The sequence below is a fragment of the Actinia tenebrosa genome, unplaced genomic scaffold (assembly GCF_029948245.1).
Source record: "Actinia tenebrosa isolate PJP-AT-01 unplaced genomic scaffold, QUT_ActTen_1.0 PGA_scaffold5__44_contigs__length_20552954, whole genome shotgun sequence".
In the NCBI taxonomy this organism is placed as follows: domain Eukaryota; kingdom Metazoa; phylum Cnidaria; class Anthozoa; order Actiniaria; family Actiniidae; genus Actinia; species Actinia tenebrosa.
In genome coordinates, this window is record NW_028292582.1 from 11,071,638 (window position 1) to 11,090,573 (window position 18,936).

The 18,936-nt window shown below is 39.8% G+C and overlaps 1 protein-coding gene across 1 annotated transcript; it reads left to right on the forward strand.

Annotated features, from left to right (window-relative positions):
• Positions 1 to 119: 119 nt before the first annotated feature.
• On the forward strand, positions 120 to 18,443 carry LOC116300504 (uncharacterized). The gene is made up of 23 exons (XM_089038058.1): positions 120 to 318; positions 2,733 to 3,131; positions 3,480 to 4,037; positions 4,195 to 4,272; positions 4,533 to 4,811; positions 5,333 to 5,602; positions 5,696 to 5,773; positions 5,851 to 7,356; positions 7,678 to 8,223; positions 8,519 to 8,551; positions 8,792 to 9,343; positions 9,435 to 10,001; positions 10,477 to 10,524; positions 11,387 to 11,929; positions 12,240 to 12,287; positions 12,578 to 13,114; positions 14,730 to 14,786; positions 15,102 to 15,749; positions 15,856 to 15,894; positions 16,307 to 16,366; positions 16,700 to 17,452; positions 17,735 to 17,864; positions 18,305 to 18,443. The coding sequence occupies exons 1-23, from the start codon at positions 120 to 122 to the stop codon at positions 18,369 to 18,371; spliced, it is 7,995 nt and encodes a 2,664-aa protein (XP_088894184.1). The 3' UTR covers positions 18,372 to 18,443.
• Positions 18,444 to 18,936: the final 493 nt, after the last annotated feature.

Sequence of the window (18,936 nt, forward strand, 5' to 3'; positions counted from 1 at the left end):
AGAATTCATTGCTGGGACTAGATTCCAAGATGTAGATCGATCCCAGAATCTTATATCCAAAAAGTGGAATCTGGAATCTAAGACTTGGTATCTGTAATGATATAGTATCTGGAATTTAGATGTGGAATCTGAATGCAATGTCTGAAATCCAGAACCCAGCTGAATATATGGTATTTCGGATCAAAGATATGGCTTCTAGAAAATGTAAAATCTGGAATTTAAGACTTGGTATCTGTAATGGTGTAGTATCTGGTATCCAAGATGTGGGATCTGGATCTCAAGGAAATGCAATCACTTTAATCCAGTATCCAAGATATGGTATCTGAAATCCAGGAAGTAAAACCTGATATCCAATATGTACAATCTGGAATGAATTGCCTGGAAACGAAAATCCAAAACCTGGATTCAAACTGGAAACCAATATGTGAAATCTTTAATTCAATATCTGTTAAATCCGCTAGAAACTGTTGATTCTAGCATTTGCAAACTAGAATCGACTTTTGACTTTTGGCTTCCTTCCTAAAAAGCACGATTTCGTATGAAAAATGTGCAAGTGCCAGTGTAGATGAAAGTAGGGTGACCTACTGCTTGGACTAACGTTTTTGTTTTTGGAGATCCCTTGGGGAACCAAAAGCAAAGACTTTCCTCCTAGGACCAGGGCTACCTTCATATAAAAAAAGGCAGGTCCTATAGAGGATTGGTCTAAGTTGGATTTATTACGCGCAATATGTAAGAGTATCGAAGTGAAAATACTATCCACTTCTCATTCTTGGGAAATGGGCTTTCTCGCGCGGAATTCTTACTCACGCATTAGATTTGTGCCCTTGTAGAATCCCTTTCAAGCGCCTCAAAGCGAGATCAGACAAACATAAGGAAAGGTTACATTTTTATTGAAGAAGAAAGTGTAGTCATTGTTTCAAAGGACCAAAAGTTGTCCCATTTACGTATAAGCCCGGTTCTCACTAGACCTAAACCGACGCAGGCGCAGTACAATAGAAGGGAAGATATTGATCGGTTTCAACCATTCCCAAGAGAATTAAATAACAAAAGAAACGGTGGCCATGTTGGAGGATATAACAAAAGAATTCATTGACAATTCTCTTGTTAAGTCCCTCCAACATGGCCGCCGTGAAAACCATCAATTGTTTATCTTGCGTTGGATTGAATTTGTGCTTATGCTTGCATCGGTTTGCATTGCTAGGGAGAGCCAGGCTTTATAACCGTTTCAGCTACGAAATAAATACAAGCAAAACTTTTTTCTTTTGGAGATTTTTTTGAACAAATTTTGATAGGAGCATAAAAAAAGCGGAATTATTACAGTAATGTAACTTCTTGATAAATCTCAAAATGATAGTGAATTAATCGAGTTTATTTAAGCGAACAATACGATACTTGTAACTCTTGTCAAAAACCTGCTATTTGAACTTAACGCTCCATTGACCATAACAGGTCATTGAAATTAAATAGGGCAACGACACCGCCATATAAAAATCCAATTACAGAGGGAAAAAATGAAATATTTTAAGAAATATAACTCTTAAACAAATGACTAAGCATCTGACGATGTGATTTTGAGAATTTTGTGTAATTTTTTTCCCCCTATGGATGCAAAAAGAGCGGTTTGTTTGTGTTGCTGGTTGTTTTTGATTTTGATTTTGTCAACAAGTTGCTCTCAGCGAATAAGTAGACGACTTAAAGTTAGAAAAGGTAAGCAAAGCACTCGAAGTTTTGTTATGCTATTCTTAGGGAGAACTCAACCAGAAAGTCAAATAATAAATAACGTTCAAAATACTGGTTCTTTGCTGTTGCTACATGAAAGGTCTTACTACACACAACAACTGACAACCGGTATTATTGGCCACTTTTTGATTTTTTGCTTTTTTTTGATTTTTTTTTTTGATTTTTTTTGATTTTTTTTGTTTTTTTGTATATAAAATTTCAATATTAGTGTATCATTAAAGAAGCATCTTAAAGAGCAATTTTTTTCTATTTTTCATAGTGGAAATACTGGATGTACACTTTCTAATTTCTTAAAGTGCTACTACGACGAAAATCGCTCAAACTTGGATTCAGCTGAAACTTCCTAAGAATACTCTTTAAAGGTCCAATAATCACTGTATGAAGTGTTTTCTCGATATTCAGGACGAAAGTATGATATTTTTACGATTATTTTTTGGAGTCTGTGACGTCATACACTCAACATCAAACATTGCTACATATATTTCTTTGTATATAAATCCTTAATTTATTTTATTCCTATGAAGCCCAAAGGGTGGCTAATGTGCTTATTTCACATTACTTGTGAATATAATTTATATTTTGGGGTGTTTGGGTATTTCTTTCTCCCTTTACTACTGATATTTTGATCATAAACTACAAAGAAATGTATGGAGCGATGTTCGATGTTGAGTGTATGACGTCACAGACACCAAAAAATAATCGTAAAAATATCATACTTTCGTCCTGAATATCGAGAAAACACTTTATACAGTGATTATTGGACCTTTAAAGAGTATTCTTAGGAAGTTTCAGCTGAATCCAAGTTTGAGCGATTTTCGTCGTAGTAGCACTTTAAAGAAAGGAGGAATAAAATTCAGCAAAATCAAAATTTAAAATCAATGAAAAATGATACACATTCCCAGACATGAAAAGCTATTTCTCTTAACATTCTCGTGTACCTTTTTTTAAATTCTACAATATTTTCAAATGAGTTGTACTATGTCTTTAAATAGTAGAGAGGAGATGGATCAATGAAATTCACAGCGAACGTCGAGTGTCAACGAAAACCAACATCCCTAAAACAAAAACAAATGACGTTTCAAGCCTTTTTCTCCTACAAAAAAGACTTCGAGATGAAATCGCCCGAAGATCGTCCGAAACCTCAAAGGGAGTATTATCTGATTCATACTTGAATCAATTAAGAAAACTAAATAAAGAACTCTCAATCAAAAGTAATGCCTTGCACGCCACCCCAGAAAAATTTCGTGGGCCAAAATGGTACGAGTCACGTTCGAAGCTGGCCCATAATTTAAGAAGACTTATACTGATGTTGGCTTCGAGAAACTTGGACGACATACTTCGACCAAGCCCTGTTGCCATGGAAACAGGAGGACGAAGAGAAAAAACATCTAGTAAGAGTGATATTGAGTTTATCAAGGCAACAAACAATAAAATTTGTCTTCCTCAATGAATGACATCCACGAAATCTCAATTTCACTGTTCTCAGGGGATGCGGAAGGGGTGGGGCACTTTTACCCTTTTCCCATACTAGTCTCTTATATTTTCCAATCTTACCCCCCCCTATTTTTCCCACACTAGTCTCAATCTTAGCACTCCCCCCTAACTTTTTAGAGTGCTCCGCGGCCCCTGCTGTTTGAATTAATTAAGTAGATATCTGACCAACTTTAGTTTTCACCCATTAGTTTAAAATCACCAAAGTGCCATGCGACAAAACTAAATATTTCCTTCTCGTCCGGCAGGCTCCAATATGGCGTTTGATATTGGATTCGTTGTTGATGGCTCAGATATTGTCGAAGAACAAGGTTCAGGAAACTTTAGAAAACTCTTAGAATTTGTCAAGAAAGTCCAGCGAGCGTTACCAATATCCGTAAATGGGATACATCTTGGTTTGGTAACCTATGGTGACGAGGCAGAAGATAACATGGACTTTAACATCAACTTCAACCAAAAGAATTTTGAGTCGGCAATTGATGGGATCAATTATCCTGGAGGTGTGACGAAAACTGGGGATGCTCTTGGGGTGGTGATGAAAGAACTGTTGCCCAGCAGCAAGAGAGTTCAGGTTCAGCATGTTATCGTGCTCTTGACAGCTGGCAAGTCTGAAGATGATCCTGTATCCATCGCCGAAGAAATTAAAGCTAGCGGAGCCGTAATGTTCTGTATTGGAGTTGGTATGATGTTTGATCGTGCGCAACTGGACGCTATTGCTAGTTCACCATCTTCAACTCACGTGATGACTGTTGGGTTTAACGCGCTTGATTCATTGGTCAAGTCTTTGGCTGATGCCATTGTTATAGGTAGACATTCCTCTAAAATTTGAGTGCCTTTTTTTTTGTTGCTATTATCGTCTTTTTGGTCCGTTTGCGTGGTGTTGCAGGATGTATTAAATTATTGGTAAAGTTTTTGGCCGGTGTTCTTAGGATTTCTTGTTTTTTCTTTCCCCCCACCATGCAGATGTCCAAAAAGGCCCTAGTCAAAATAAGGCTGGAAGCGACAGACCAAAAACAGTACAGGATGAAGGTGGTCTTGTAGGTATGAGAGTTGTTTTATTCTATTTTATTCGTTTGTCCTTGCGACAGTGTTTAAACTGACAATACTTTACAATTACTTAGTTATACTTCACATGAGGCTAGGTAGTAACTACTTGGCCTTCGTTAACTTCGAGGGAAAGGACCAATTGGATTATAAAACAATAGAATGAGACAATAAAACAATAGATTCGTTCTGTTGTTTGACACTTAAACAGTGCTTACCGTAGTAACTAATGTTCTCTTTTTTTTGTATCTTTTAAGAGGCAAAAATCGACTTAGGTTTTCTCATCGATGGATCATCCACAGTCGGAGAAGACAATTTCCGTTCAGCTCTTGATTTTGCTTACAGCATTTTTGAAAATTTTTGGACATCATTTGGAAGCGTAAATGTTGGTGTTGTGGTATTCGGCAAAGACTCAAAACTAGCTTTTGACTTTGAGAATTCGTACAGTGGAAAACTTGCAATCAAAGAAGCTATCGACAGCATCAGCTATCCTTCTGGGGATAGTTATCTTGGTGATGCTCTTCAAGCTACAAAAGGTATCTTTAAGCCAAAATGAATAGCATAATTTATTGAAAATGAAAGTACCATAGAGGGAGGGGGGGGGGGGTACCAAAGTTAAACCAAAGAATTAGGGAATCGTACCAAAGAATTGTAGGTGAAGTGAAGAGCATGGTTTCATTTAAAAAGATGACACCTTTACGTCATATATAGCTAATCATTGTTAACCCCTCACATTAGGTTTAGCAACCCTTGTAAAGCGACTGTTATACGATTGATTTGTATCGTGACTAAAGAAGACATTTTTAGAGAAGACTTCCTTAACTGCAAGGGTAGACGTAATAACCAAGACAGCCAGCACTTTTGGCTATTGAGTCCATATTTTAAGTTCCTGTGGTATATATATGGTCGTGCAGAAGGAAAACGAGCCCACGACCTCCTGCTGCACAGGAAACGGATTTGCCATTATATATCCTCGTGGTCAACTCCTATTCATGAAAATTTATTTATTTCGATTTCGTTGATAAAGATTAAGAAATCATTTTTTTATTATTTCCAGCTTATTTGTATGGCAGCAAACAAGCGGACGGCCGTCGTCGTATTCTCGTAGTTATATCAGGAAGCACTTCAGAAGATGATATTTTCTTAGGTGCTGGCGAGTTGACGGCTGATTCTGTGACGGTTTTCTGTGTTGGTGCAGGGACATTCTACGATATGGATCAGCTTACTGGAATCGCTACTAAACCTGCAAAGAGGCACATACTTACGGTTCCAGAATATTCGAAACTAAACAACATAAAAGAAACACTGATCAACAAAATTGAAGAAGGTAAAATAATTTTGACATTTTGAGCCATATACTTTAGTTATCTCTAAAGATCCATAGCTAATTAATGCAGGAGTACAATTTCACATATTTCAGCCAGAACAGCCTTCCTCTCACCAAAACCAACACCTTCACCCGATGAACCTGAGATGACAACAAAATCTCCATTTGAAGGTAAGAAACCTTAAAAAAGAGCAGACTTAAAAGGATTTATTAGATATTATCCTGAAATGCATTCTATTTTTCTGAAGTTACATCTAGCCCTAAGAACCAGCCAGGAGGTAGTACCCCTGGTAGTCAACCAGGTGGAAGTACCCCAGGGAACCAACCAGGTGGAAGTACCCCAGGAAACCAGCCAGGTGGGACCACGCCAGGCAGTCAACCAAGTGGAAGTTCCCCAGGAAACCAACCAGGTGGAAGTACCCCAGGAAACCAACCAGGTGGAAGCACTCCTGGGAACCAGCCAGGTGGAAATACCCCAGGCAACCAGCCAGGTGGAAGTACCCCAGGGAACCAACCTGGTGGAAGTACCCCTGGCAACCAGCCAGCTGGAAGTACCCCTGGCAGCAAGCCAGGTGGAAGCACCCCTGGGAACCAACCAGGTGGAAGTACCCCAGGGAACCAACCAGCTGGAAGTACCCCTGGTAGTCAACCAGGTGGGAGTGCACCAGGTAATCCACCAGGTGGAAGTAACCCTGGCAGCCAACCAGGTGGAAGTACCCCTGGTAGTCAACCAGGTGGAAGTACCCCTGGCAACCAGCCGGGTAAAAGTACTCCAGGCAGTCAACCTGTTGGAAGTACCCCTGGGAACCAGCCAGGTGGAAGTACCCCAGGCAATCAAGCAGGTGGGAGTACGCCAGGCAACCAGCCAGGTGGAAGTACCCCAGGGAACCAGCCAGGTGGAAGTACCCCAGGGAACCAACCAGGTGGAAGTACCCCAGGGAACCAACCAGGTGGAAGTTCCCCAGGCAACCAACCAGGTGGAAGTTCCCCAGGCAATCAACCAAGTGAAAGTACCCCAGGCAATCCACCAGGTGGAAGTACCCCAGGCAACCAGCCAGGTGGAAGTACCCCAGGGAACCAACCAAGTGGAAGTACCCCTGGAAGCCAACCAAGTGGAAGTACCCCTGGAAGCCAACCAAGTGGAAGTACCCCTGGCAACCAACCAGGTGGAAGTAACCCAGAGAATCAACCAGGTGGAAGTAACCCAGGGAACCAACCAGGTGGAAGTACCCCAGGGAACCAACCAGGTGGAAGTACCCCTGGAAGCCAACCAAGTGGAAGTACCCCTGGCAACCAACCAGGTGGAAGTAACCCAGGGAACCAACCAGGTGGAAGTACCCCAGGGAACCAACCAGGTGGAAGTACCCCAGGGAACCAACCAGGTGGAAGTACCCCTGGAAGCCAACCAAGTGGAAGTACCCCTGGCAATCAACCAGGCGGAAGTATCCCAGGGAACCAACCAGGTGGAAGTACCCCAGGGAACCAACCAGGTGGAAGTACTCCAGGTAATCAACCAGGTGGAAGTACCTCAGGAAATCAACCAGGTGGAAGTACTCAGCCAGGAACACCTGGGAGCAGTGTCCAGGAACATCCATCGCCAAATAGCTCATCTTTACCTCCTCCCACAAGGGTTGAAAGGAATGTCAGTACACCTGGTGAATCCCCTGGAACTGACACAGGTGCCAACAAGAAACCAAATACAGGGTCTCCGACCAATAAAGAAGAGAGCGGAATTAAACCTGTGACAAATCAAGGTTGGTGAAATTTTGAGAAATATGTAGTTCTCTAAAGAGGTTTTGGATGAGGGAAATTGGTGGACATATCATTTAAACTCTAATCCAATTTGTCAGATAACACCATCAACACGCTCTAGGCATTGATTTAACATGACCCACCATTCTTTTCGTTCTAATATTTGCGGTGCACTTAAAACAGAACAATGAAAACATTTCTCGTGGGAACATTCGATGTGAAATGTCAAATGGCAAACTATTGTATTAATGCATAGTGGCTTACGAGTCCAGAATAAGAACCCGGCAATATATAATATATATAATGATATTTTGTCATTTCAGAGGATGTCCTTGACCTTGTCTTTCTCATCGATGGTTCAAATGCAATGAACACCCAGACCTTCACCAAAGCAAAAGACTTCATGAAAAACATTTATGGAAACTTTCCAATTTCTCAAGATGCAACTCATGTTGGCTTTGCAGTTTATGGATGTACACCGAAGGTCGTTTTTACTCTCACTGACTACACATCGCGGCAGAGTCTGAATAAGGCTGTAGATGAGTATCAGTACCAGGAGTGTGAAAAAAAGCTACTTGGTGAAGGCCTTTCTTTTGTTAGAAAAGTAATTTTCGACGAAAGCGCAAGACCCGGAGCACAAAAGGTTCTGGTTGTCTTAGTAGCTGGAGCCTCAGAAGATGACGTCAGGCCTCCCTCACGTGACTTGCGCGACCACGGAGTAATAATATTTGCTGTTGCTATTGGCAACAGTGCAGACAAGAATCAGTTGACTGAAATAGTAAGCTTTCCACCTGAAGACAAGTTAATGTTCGCTGATCCTCAAAAGATGATACAGAAGTTGTCTCCAGTGGTACAGAATATAAGACAAGGTACCAAACATGCCTATTGTAGCCGTCCCGTGGTTAAGGCAAATACTGGGACGAGTTGGCATTGCAGTGCATTGTTGGGCTGTTTTTGTAGACATCAAGATGGCGTCTATTTCTTCCCTTAAAACAAACCAAAATTGCACTGCAAATCCAACTAAACCCAGCTTTGTACTCGACCTCGGAATGGATGGACCTCTTGACTAACACTAAAACGATTAGCTTTTTCAAAAATGAACATTATATATGAGGTGCTCTTTTGAAAGTTATGTATAACTAAATCTTTTTTTTTCTTTTGCAGCTCTAAGTAAAGGTGCTCCGCCGGGCCCAATAGGTAATAATGATAATAATTAATATTTATTACTTTTATTGTACGATATTTGATATTATTTATTACGTGTCATTCTCTTGATAAAACGATTCTTTGTTTGAATTGTATCCATGTTTATGCCTGGCTTCTTATGTGCAACCGATACACCGTTCTATAAAGAATTAATGATTTGTTGTACCCTGCACGTGGTGAGAAGAATAACTATTTTTCATCTAACTAATCTTTATTTTTTGGTTCTAACAGAAGTTATAATGGAACTAGGATTCTTAGTGGATGTTACATCCGACAGCTTCACAGCCGATTTCTTCCCGAAAGTCCTACGAAGCATAAAAATGATCTACAGCGCATTCGTCGTCAATCAAGATAAAACACGAGTGGGCGTTGTCACATACAATGGAAGCCCTTCTATTGCTATCGCGCTGAACCAATACAACACAATAGAGGATATTAACGCTGCTGTCGATGGTATCAAGCAAAGCTCTGTCAAAGGTCCTGGTTCTTTGGGTCAAGGGATAACCTACACGACCAACTCGTTTTTCAAAGGAAACACAAGAATACAGACACCCACGGTTCTAGTCATAATTACAAGTTCTAAGTCACGTGATGACGTGGGTAACCCAGCAACCGAGGCCAAAAGCTTCAATACTACCATATTTGTTATTGGAGTCGGATCCAGTGTCGATAAGGCAGAGCTGAATTCTGTGGCGTCACCATTGGCTGTAGATCACGTGATGTTAGTTGATTACTCTTCCAAGGACTCCGCTTCTGAAAATGGTGCTTTTAGAATCAAGAAAGGTAAGACTTGCATGTGTGTCACAAAACCCCATAGGGGTTGGTACAAATATTTTCTTGGGGTACTTTATTTTATTTTATTTTTTAATTTTAGCTGTGCAAGTGAACCTTGGTTTCCTGGTCGATGGCTCCCAATCTGTCCCCAAAGCCAACTTCATATATATATTGGACGCTGTCAAATACATCTGCAGTGCTTACCCGATATCAAAAGAAGACGTTAACGTTGGACTTGGGATCATAGAAACAGATCCATCAATCATCTTTGACTTTGATAAATATTTTACTAAGCCAACATTGAATTCAGCCATCGATAGTACAGAACACCCTGGACGAGGAAAGACCCTTAACCTTGGAAAAGCACTATCACGTGTCAAAACTGAGATGTTTGATAGGAGTTCAAGGCCGCTTGTGCGTAGGGTGTTGATAGTGATTTTGGCGGGAAGCCCTAGTGACCAGTACACGGATGCAGTCCGGTCGCTAAGAGACGATAAAATCGAAATTTTCGTGTTTTCTGTTGGGGGTGGAACAGGAATTAAAGTAACGGAAGAAGTCGCTAGCATGCCACATGAGATCCATATCGTTCATAGTACCAGTATTGATACTGTTAATACACAAGCGCTGGAGTTGATTGAAAATCTACAAATCGCTAAAGTTGGCATTGGTAAGTGCTAACAGAGAGGTTGGAGAGTACTAAATATTTTATTTTGAGCAGGTTTACGGTAATTGGGGGGAGGGGGAGGGGGAATACCGCCAGGTTCCCGATAATCCGAGAAAAATAATTAACCAATCAGAATCGAGAAAATTTTACAAAACTAAGATGTAACTTTTCCTCTTGAAATTATAGATTTTTCAGGCCACCAAATGGAATTTTTTTTACGAAACTAAGATGTCACTTTTCCTCTTGAAATTATGGATTTTTCAGGCCACCAAAAAAAAACTTCAAGGAAGCGCTTTAAAACAGTGACACGATAATTAATGAGCTTTATATTTTTATTGCAATGACGAACATGTTATTTTTCGTTGGTCAATTTTCGCAGGCTTCGTGACACCTCAGTTTTGCAGTGACCTCATTTCTATTTCACTATTTCAGATCAACTGGTTTAACACAATATATTTGATCTTTTGTTGTCATCTAGATGTTCCCCCGCCAAAAGTACTTCCACCAAGCCCACAGTCCAATAACGGTAAGTACTGCTTGTCATGATATGATATTTCACCTGGCACAAACAATATACGAGTATTTTGCATATTTATTTATTTTTGTGACGAAGAGAAGTTTTCGAAATGAGAAAAATATCAAAAAGAGCAAAATACATCCATGTTTGCATATTTTTTTTTGTGGCAAAGAGAAATATTCGAACATATGATACAGTGAAAATGTTCTTTCTGAAGCAATCAAAATTAAGGGCATGTCTACCGTCCAATCGCGTTTCAGTAGAATGACAGAAGCATTTAAAACCTATTTAAAAATACGGAAATACGGAGAAAATTTAAAAAAAAATTTTTAAGTCTGATTACTGTTGAGAGATTGGACTGTAATTATTTATGACGTCATCAATGCGTCATAGATATTTCCGTGATGAACTAAAGCTGTCACGTAACATATGATCCAATACTTTTCAGTATAAGTTAATTAAGATCATAACAAATGGCTTTCTCCAAAAGGGTTTCTTTTTTAATAGACCTCTTCGGCTCTGACGTAATGTTTTCCCATTTCAGACAACGTGTCATTCCCTAGAGTATCATTTCTTTGTTTAAGGTTTGCGCTCGGTTGCACATGAGAAGACACATAAATATAGATATAGCTCAAACAAAGAATCTTATTCTCAAGGGAATGACACGTGGTCTGAAATGAGAAACCATTACCCCAAGCTGAAGAGGTCTATTCATCATGAACTCCCGAATTTCTTAACTTATATACTGTATTCTGATGGGAAGGAACGGTGCAGTACCGCCCAATATACGGCCTTCCTGCGTTCTGATTGGCTGTATTTTAAATACTATTGAAGATATATATTTTATCAATTATTGTTATTGTATTTATAGGTGTAATAGATCTTGTAATTCTCATCGAAGGCGGAGACAACACGAAACCCCAAGACTTTGAGCAAATCAAAGAAATAGTCAAAGCTATTTATAGGTTCTTCCCAGTTGCCAAAAGTGGTACACACGTTGCCGTGGCTGTTTTCTCCGGGACAACCAAAATAATATTCAATCTGTTCACGTATTTCACTGTCAATGAAATGGATGATGCTGTTGATAGTGCTCCTTACCCGGGTGGGGAGAGTAAAACCGGAAACGCGCTAACGGAAATCAAGACTAAAATATTTGATCCATATGGAAGGCAAGACATCCCACACGTCTTGGTGACAGTTATGACAGGACCTTCTGCCGACAACGTCGACGTTCCCGCCAATGCGTTAAAGGGTGCATGTGTATTTTTGTTTTCTATGGGCATGGGGACGCAGTTCAGGCCGACTGACATTGAGAAAGTCGCGAGTTCGCCTCGTTCGAGTTATACAATGGTTAGTGAAACGTTCTCGCATGATGTCTCGTTGGGCGAGTTGATGGCTGCCAAGATGCTCAAAGGTACGTCTTAAAATATATTAACGTTACGTTAAAGCATTTTGATTAATCCCAAATAAATCTAGATGAAGCTGAATTCGAACCAATGTCTAGGAAGAAAAAATTCTAAATTGATTTCAATTTTGTTAAACAATGGCATACATTATCAACATCATCATCACCACCACCATTATTAATATAATCGTCATCATCATCAATATTATCATATTATTACCACCATCATTACCATCATCACTATTCTTACCATGATTATTTTATACGGAAAACTTTACGAAAAACAAATTATGATTTTTTTTGATTGCCTTTCTTTCAGTTCTTTCAGTTGTGCAGGGCTGGAATAAACAGTGCATCCCAAAGGGAGGTAATATATCTTTTTGTAAAAAAAAAAAAAAAAAAAGTTTATGCAGAATAGTCAAATTGTACGACTGTAGAAATCTCATGGCACGGACGTGTCGTGCATTGACTGTGACTGTGTCGTGCCCAAAAGTTCCATTGGATACCTGTCGCACTGCTTCAACTATTGTCGTTATAACCGTGTCGCGTTCTTGACGTGATTTCTAACGATAGTTACAATATTCCATTGACAAAGCAAGACGTATTTGATTTTCTTGAGTTTCTTAATGATTGAGTCCTTTCTCGTAATTGCTATAGAAACGAAGCTCGACCTAGTCTTCCTGCTGGATGCTTGTCGCGACATCCCCTCACCATCCTTCAACAAAGAAACAAATATCGTACAATCAATCGCCACATCTCTTCCATCTGCCCAAACAGAAACACATATAGCAGTTCTAGCTTTCTCTGGAGGGGTAATCGTGGCCAAAGATCTTCAAAGCCAAAACACCGACTTAGCTGGCTCACTGAGTAAACTTCAAGCTTCCGATAATGGCTGCCCGGTTGGTGCCGGTCTAACGAAAGCAAATGAAATATTCCAAAGTCAAGGTCGTAAAGGAGTCTTAAAAATTATCATCGTTATTACTGGGGGAAAGTCAGACGATGATGTAACCGCACCAGCTCAAGAGTTGCAGAAGACTGGGGTGATAGTGTATACTGTAGGATTGGGTAAAGCCAATGACCTGAGTACTCTCGGAAGCATTTCAAGTAGTCCTGCCTCAGAGTTTGTTATCGAGGAACCGGATTTTCCTTTCAGCACTAATGCACAAAGTGCTTTGCTGACAGACTTAAAAGGAAGTAAGTACTCAAATATTAATTACAGTTGTTCTTCAACGAAATGCGCGAACCCGTATAATAATACTCGTCCTTCATAGACCTCTTCTAATATTAGAAATCCCGAGCTATATCGCTTATCAGCCATTTCGAGGTCGAGGAAAACTGGGTCTAGTTGGCATTGCAATGCATTCTGGGACTGTCGATTGGGAGCATATTTTCAAGATGGCGTCTATTTCGTACCCTAAAGCTGCCCTAAAATGCACTGCAATGCCAACTAGACCCAGTTTTTCCTCGACCTCGGAACGGCTGATGAAGCATACTAACAAACACAATACCAATGAATCAATGATATTTTGCAGTGTTTGTAAACAAATAGCTTTATTTCACTTAATCCAGTTGAATTTTAGAATTTCTTTTAACAGTCTTCGTGTGCTGACTTTAATGCAAACCTCATCAAATTAACAAATTGACATCAGATTTTTATGTGTCTGTCCTCTTATTGACGATAAATTGCGTCATCACATTGCCAAAGTAGTGTGGATCCACGAGGCGTCATTTTTACTGATCAAAACAACTAACGGAAAGAGCGCGCGCTCGTTGACGTCAGGTTTATCTGTCTGTCCTTATTGATGATATAAAATAACCAATCAGCGCGCGAAAAATTTGTAAGTTATTGTAAAAAATTTTTCATGACAAATTTAAAAATTGTTTGTGTATTATTCTAAAAATATCCACGGAAGCGTGCTGGCTGAAAGAAAACATTCCAGAAACCAAGCAAGTGTTGTTTTTTTAATGTTTAGGAAATATGACTGAGAATGTTCTCGAAAGATTAATGAAAAACCCTCTTGTGTTTGACAACATGGTTTGATAGCACTCATGCTTAAGCTACTTATGAACCCTTGTTTTCAAATCGAATCAACATATCGTTACTTTTTATCTATACAAATAGCTGTTCATCGCGTTTTCGTTTAAGTGGGCTTCTCTAGATATTAAGCTTTTAATGGGTTTCAAGAGTGATATAAAAGTTGCCCCAAAGCACCTAGTTACTCGATTGTAGCCATTTGAATAGAAGAGTTATTTACCTAGATTTCTCTGCTTCCCAAAATGTATTTAGATTTCTCTGCTTCCCATATAGACCTGTTAATTTGGGCGTTATTATGTCTACCTATGTCTACCTATTACAGACAAGGTGTAATTATCTTGAGAATAAGATTCTTCGTTTGAGTTGTATCCATATTCATGTATCTTCTCATGTACGACCGTTAAACAAATGATAGGGGATGTTACGTGGTCTGAAATAGGAAAACATTGCGCCTAAGGTAAAAAGGGTCTATTACGTCATGAAATCACTAATACTAGTATCCTCTTTGAGATGTTTCAACTCCTTTGGTAGTCGCAAGATCATATTGTTAATTGGGGGGGGGGGGGGGGGGGGGGGGAAGAAAGGAAAAAAGGGCTACGAGAATGAGAGTGTAAATAAAGCATGGTGATTAATGAGAGGAAAGGAGAATGAATGTGAATAAGAATGCGCTGTTAACATTAATTTTTGTTTAGAATCTTTATGTTCCAGTGTAGTTCTGTGGAATTTAAAAAAAAAATCAGTCAATCAATTAACCTTTTTTTTTCTTTTTCGCAGTCTTTGTTATCGGCAATGACTTGATGTGCTCTCCAAAAGTTTGTAACCAGCCAACAAGTAAGTTAGTTTCGTTAGTTTTCTTGGTCATCGTAAATGGTGCCCATGGCTTTTATATTGTGAATCGGATTTGACATCATAGTCGCCATTTTGGAGGAATTCATAAACAATATGTAGTTTATTTGGTCATCCAACATGGCGGCTACATCTAGTAATTTCCTACGAATCCAAAGAACAAAATATTTAAGGTCTTTTTTAATGAATAATGCCAGAAAATTCGTCGTAAAAACCTAGCCAGCTAAACAAGTAATTTATTTATTTTTCGTTTATATTTTGGTTTGAAAACTTTTTTTGAAATTTTCTTTTTTTCTCCAGCCACCACAGCGCCCCCAACCACACGACCAACCAAACCAGCACCACCAATGCTTCCCCCGACCCTACCCTACAAAGTAGATTGTCATCTGGATGCTAATAATCGATCGCCTATAGATATCGTGTTCCTGATCGATGGATCCGAAGCTATTGACGAAATGGATTTCCGTAGCCTAATAGAAATTACTAAAATAACTATCAATCAGTTTCCGATCTCTAAAGATGGCGTTCATGTTGCTCTAGTCATTTATGGCTCGATAACGAAAATAGTTGTTAACCTTGATCAGCTCTACGATCTTAAAAGTATCGAAACAGCGGTTAGAGATTTAAGGCCTATAGGCGGCGCGCCGGCCATTGGGCAAGCTTTACAAACAGTTAAAGATTCGGTATTCGCGGCCAAGTCTCGCGTAGATGTTCCTAAGAGGTTAGTCCATATGATGTGTGGTAAGACAATTGATGATGTGGTCAAGCCTGCGAGGGAGTTACACGCTATGGGTGTGTTGGTGATTACTGCTGGGACGTGCCTGGCTGTTAGTAAGCCAGAGTTATGTGTGATAGGCAGTCCACCTACGTGTGAGAATGCATTGATTATGAAGTCTATGAATCCAGTTATGGCACCGGCGTGTGAGTTTGCTGAAAAGATACTAAAAGGTAAAACGCTGGCTTATCTTTTTATGTGATTTCAATAACTTTATAATCAATGATTTTGAGCGGAAGAAAATGCATTTTGATATTTGGAATGACATCTTCATTGCAGGTGTTCCTCCCAAGAGAATCCCCACGAATCCTACAATAGGTTGGTTGAATAAAAAGTGGCCTTGTTGTTAAAGTGTCTGGATCTGTCCATCCATCAAATGTCATTCATTCTACTCATATATCCATCCATCCATCCATCCATCCCTCCCTCCCTCCCTCCCTCCCTCCCTCTATCCATCCATCCATCCATCCTATCATCCATCCATCCATCCATCCATCCATCCATCCATCCATCCATCCATCCATCCATCCATCCATCCATCCATCCATCCATCCATCCATACATCCATCCATCCCATCCATCCCACCCATCCATCCATCCATCCATCCATCCATCCATCCATCCATCCATCCATCTATGCATTCATCCATCCGTTCATCCCATACAACCATCAATCCCATTCATTCATCCTTCCATCCTTTCCTCCAACCATTTTTCCATTTTTTTCTAGGGACTCAAACAACTCCTACGACCGAGCAAACAACAGTCCCAACAACAGTCCCAACGACAGGTATGTCGTGATTCAATTTATTACTTCAAAATATATTTAAATTCGTACCCATATTTCGATTTCTTTCCATCAAACATGCACTGAGTTAAAAAAATAGTATTCAACGTTGTCTGTCAAAGATCCAATTGAAAATAAGTTTAATTGATATTTTAGAAGGGTTAATATCTGTAAAAGGACATTTCGAATATAGAGTGCTTTACAGCGGAAAAAATGGAATGTCTTTGGATAAGAGATCGATGGATAAGAGGCGAACAATAATATTGTAAAACCAACAGCAGAAACCTCTCGATGGATATTTTTGGCCTAAAGTTGTCTCGCTTTCGTCTTTTTCAGGCCAATCACCTACTAGTCCTACACTAGGAACCAGTCCCCCGCCGCAGCCTAATGCTCTAATCGGTGTCCACGTGCCCGTTCCCGTACCAGTCCCTGTACCTGTTGCCGTACCTGTAGACCCATTCTCACACCAACCCATTCCTGGTCATATCACAAATGGAGTTTATTACCCAAATGAGCACCAGATGGCTAATAGTCCAGTAAGGTACCCAATGACACCCAATAATGCAATGGATGATTTAATGAAAAGTACTCAGTACAAAAGCCCACTAATTGAACAAGACGAAGGTGAAGAAGAACTTTCGAACCAGCCTCCATTGATCGATCCCTTGTTCCCAGATCCCAACTATGTGCACCCTGTGTCTCACCATATCTACCATAACGGGAGAATACTCCCACATCCGGGATATCCTCAACAAGGTCACATGACAGGATTTGGAATTCAGATGGCAATGACTGGATTTGAAAATCCTGGTCAACGTCACGTGACAGGATATGGAAATAATGCCCAGCGTCACGTGATGGGATATGGAAATCACGGTCATCCTCACGTGACAGGATATGAAAATCACGGCCAGCGTCACGTAGCGGGATATGAAAATCACGGCCAGCATCACGTGACGGGATATGGACACATGGAACAATCGAGGTATCCTAGCTATACGTACAGTGAAGGTGTTAGTGGACCAATAGGTAAAGAAGAACCGGTAGGAACGTCGACTCATGATGTGTCACAGCAGAAGCATCCTGTTGGTGAGTTGGGTGTAATATTTTACTATTTTATCACGTGTTCACTCTCTTGGTTCCAAGAGGCGGCCATGTTGGTGTACGTGTGATGTCAGGGCGGCCATGTTGGTGTACATGTGTGCATGACATGTATTTTTATTACTTATTTTTTATTATATTAGTGTATCTACTGATGTTTTCCTGGTACAAAGGATTACCTTACTAGTTTTACTTACCATAACGGCAAGGGACGAGCTCAAATAACCTCACCTTTGTGTCTAATTCTGATTTGACTGTCTTTGTTTCTAGTTGAATGTGTAGACACAGATCCTGAATGCTCACTATACACGCAGTCTGGGTATTGTGAAGGTTCTGTCGTCGGCTACAGCCAGGGATATTTGGAAGAAAATTGCAAGAAAACATGTGGACTGTGTAACAAGTAAGTACCTTATATACTTCATTATCTTTCGAGATGAATGTGGAGGGGAAAGGAGGAGAAACGGAAGGGAAGGGATGGGAGAAGAGTGTGGCTTTGCCATAGTAACACAACAAAATTCAACAAAAAAGTTCAATCTCGGGAACAACTAAATTTAGTTTGACGATAAAGATGTGTCGCAACCATCTTGGGGTCGTATATCATCGGGTCACGTGATCATTTCCCGCCATTTTTTTCCCAGTACCACCTTGCAATAAGATTTGGTAATAATTAGCAAATTAGGACGACACTTGTCGTATTCGTTTGCCAATTCAAAATGGCGGTAATGATCACGTAATCTCAATTCATATACCTATGTCGTCGAACAATATAAAAAAGAAAAAAATGCTTTTTTTATTGGGTTACAAGAGATTCAATCACAATTTCCCCGCATTTTGTTTCAGTGGCGACGCAGAGGATTATAATAATAAAGAAGTTTGGATAAAAAGGTCTAAAATTCTCAATTCATAGGAAAAGCGGCATTAGAATGAAATGAAATGTAGTAAGTTTCTATAATGTATATTTTTTATCCAAATAAAATTTCTTGACAATAGACTATTTTATTTTATGTGTGCTGAGTGCGATTGTTTTGTTTGTTTATTTGCGTTGTTTAAATTTACATTTGTTTTACGTTTTCAAGCGAACTTTGTCTGCTAAGGTCATACAGACGTTATTGAAAAGGTGGGGTGGGGTGGGGTGTGGTGGGGTGTGGTGTGGTGTGGTGTGGTGTGGTGTGGTGTGGTGTGGTGTGGTGTGGTGTGGTGCAGTGCAGTGTGGTGTGGTGTTATGTAGAAAGGTTTAGAAAACAAGGAGAAAATAAGCGCCACCTATTTCACTTGAATTATTCTTATTATCACATTTGTCTTGGTTTTAATCAGTTTTAAACTTCGTTTGGAATTTTATCGTTATAAGTAAAGCCAGCTCAAAAGATTCTTTTAGATAACAATGCGGAAGGAAACTTCTTACAAATCTTCAGATTTACCTCGCTGAATGTCATGATCTATTTGCGATGTGGTTAAACAATTCAACATCCAAA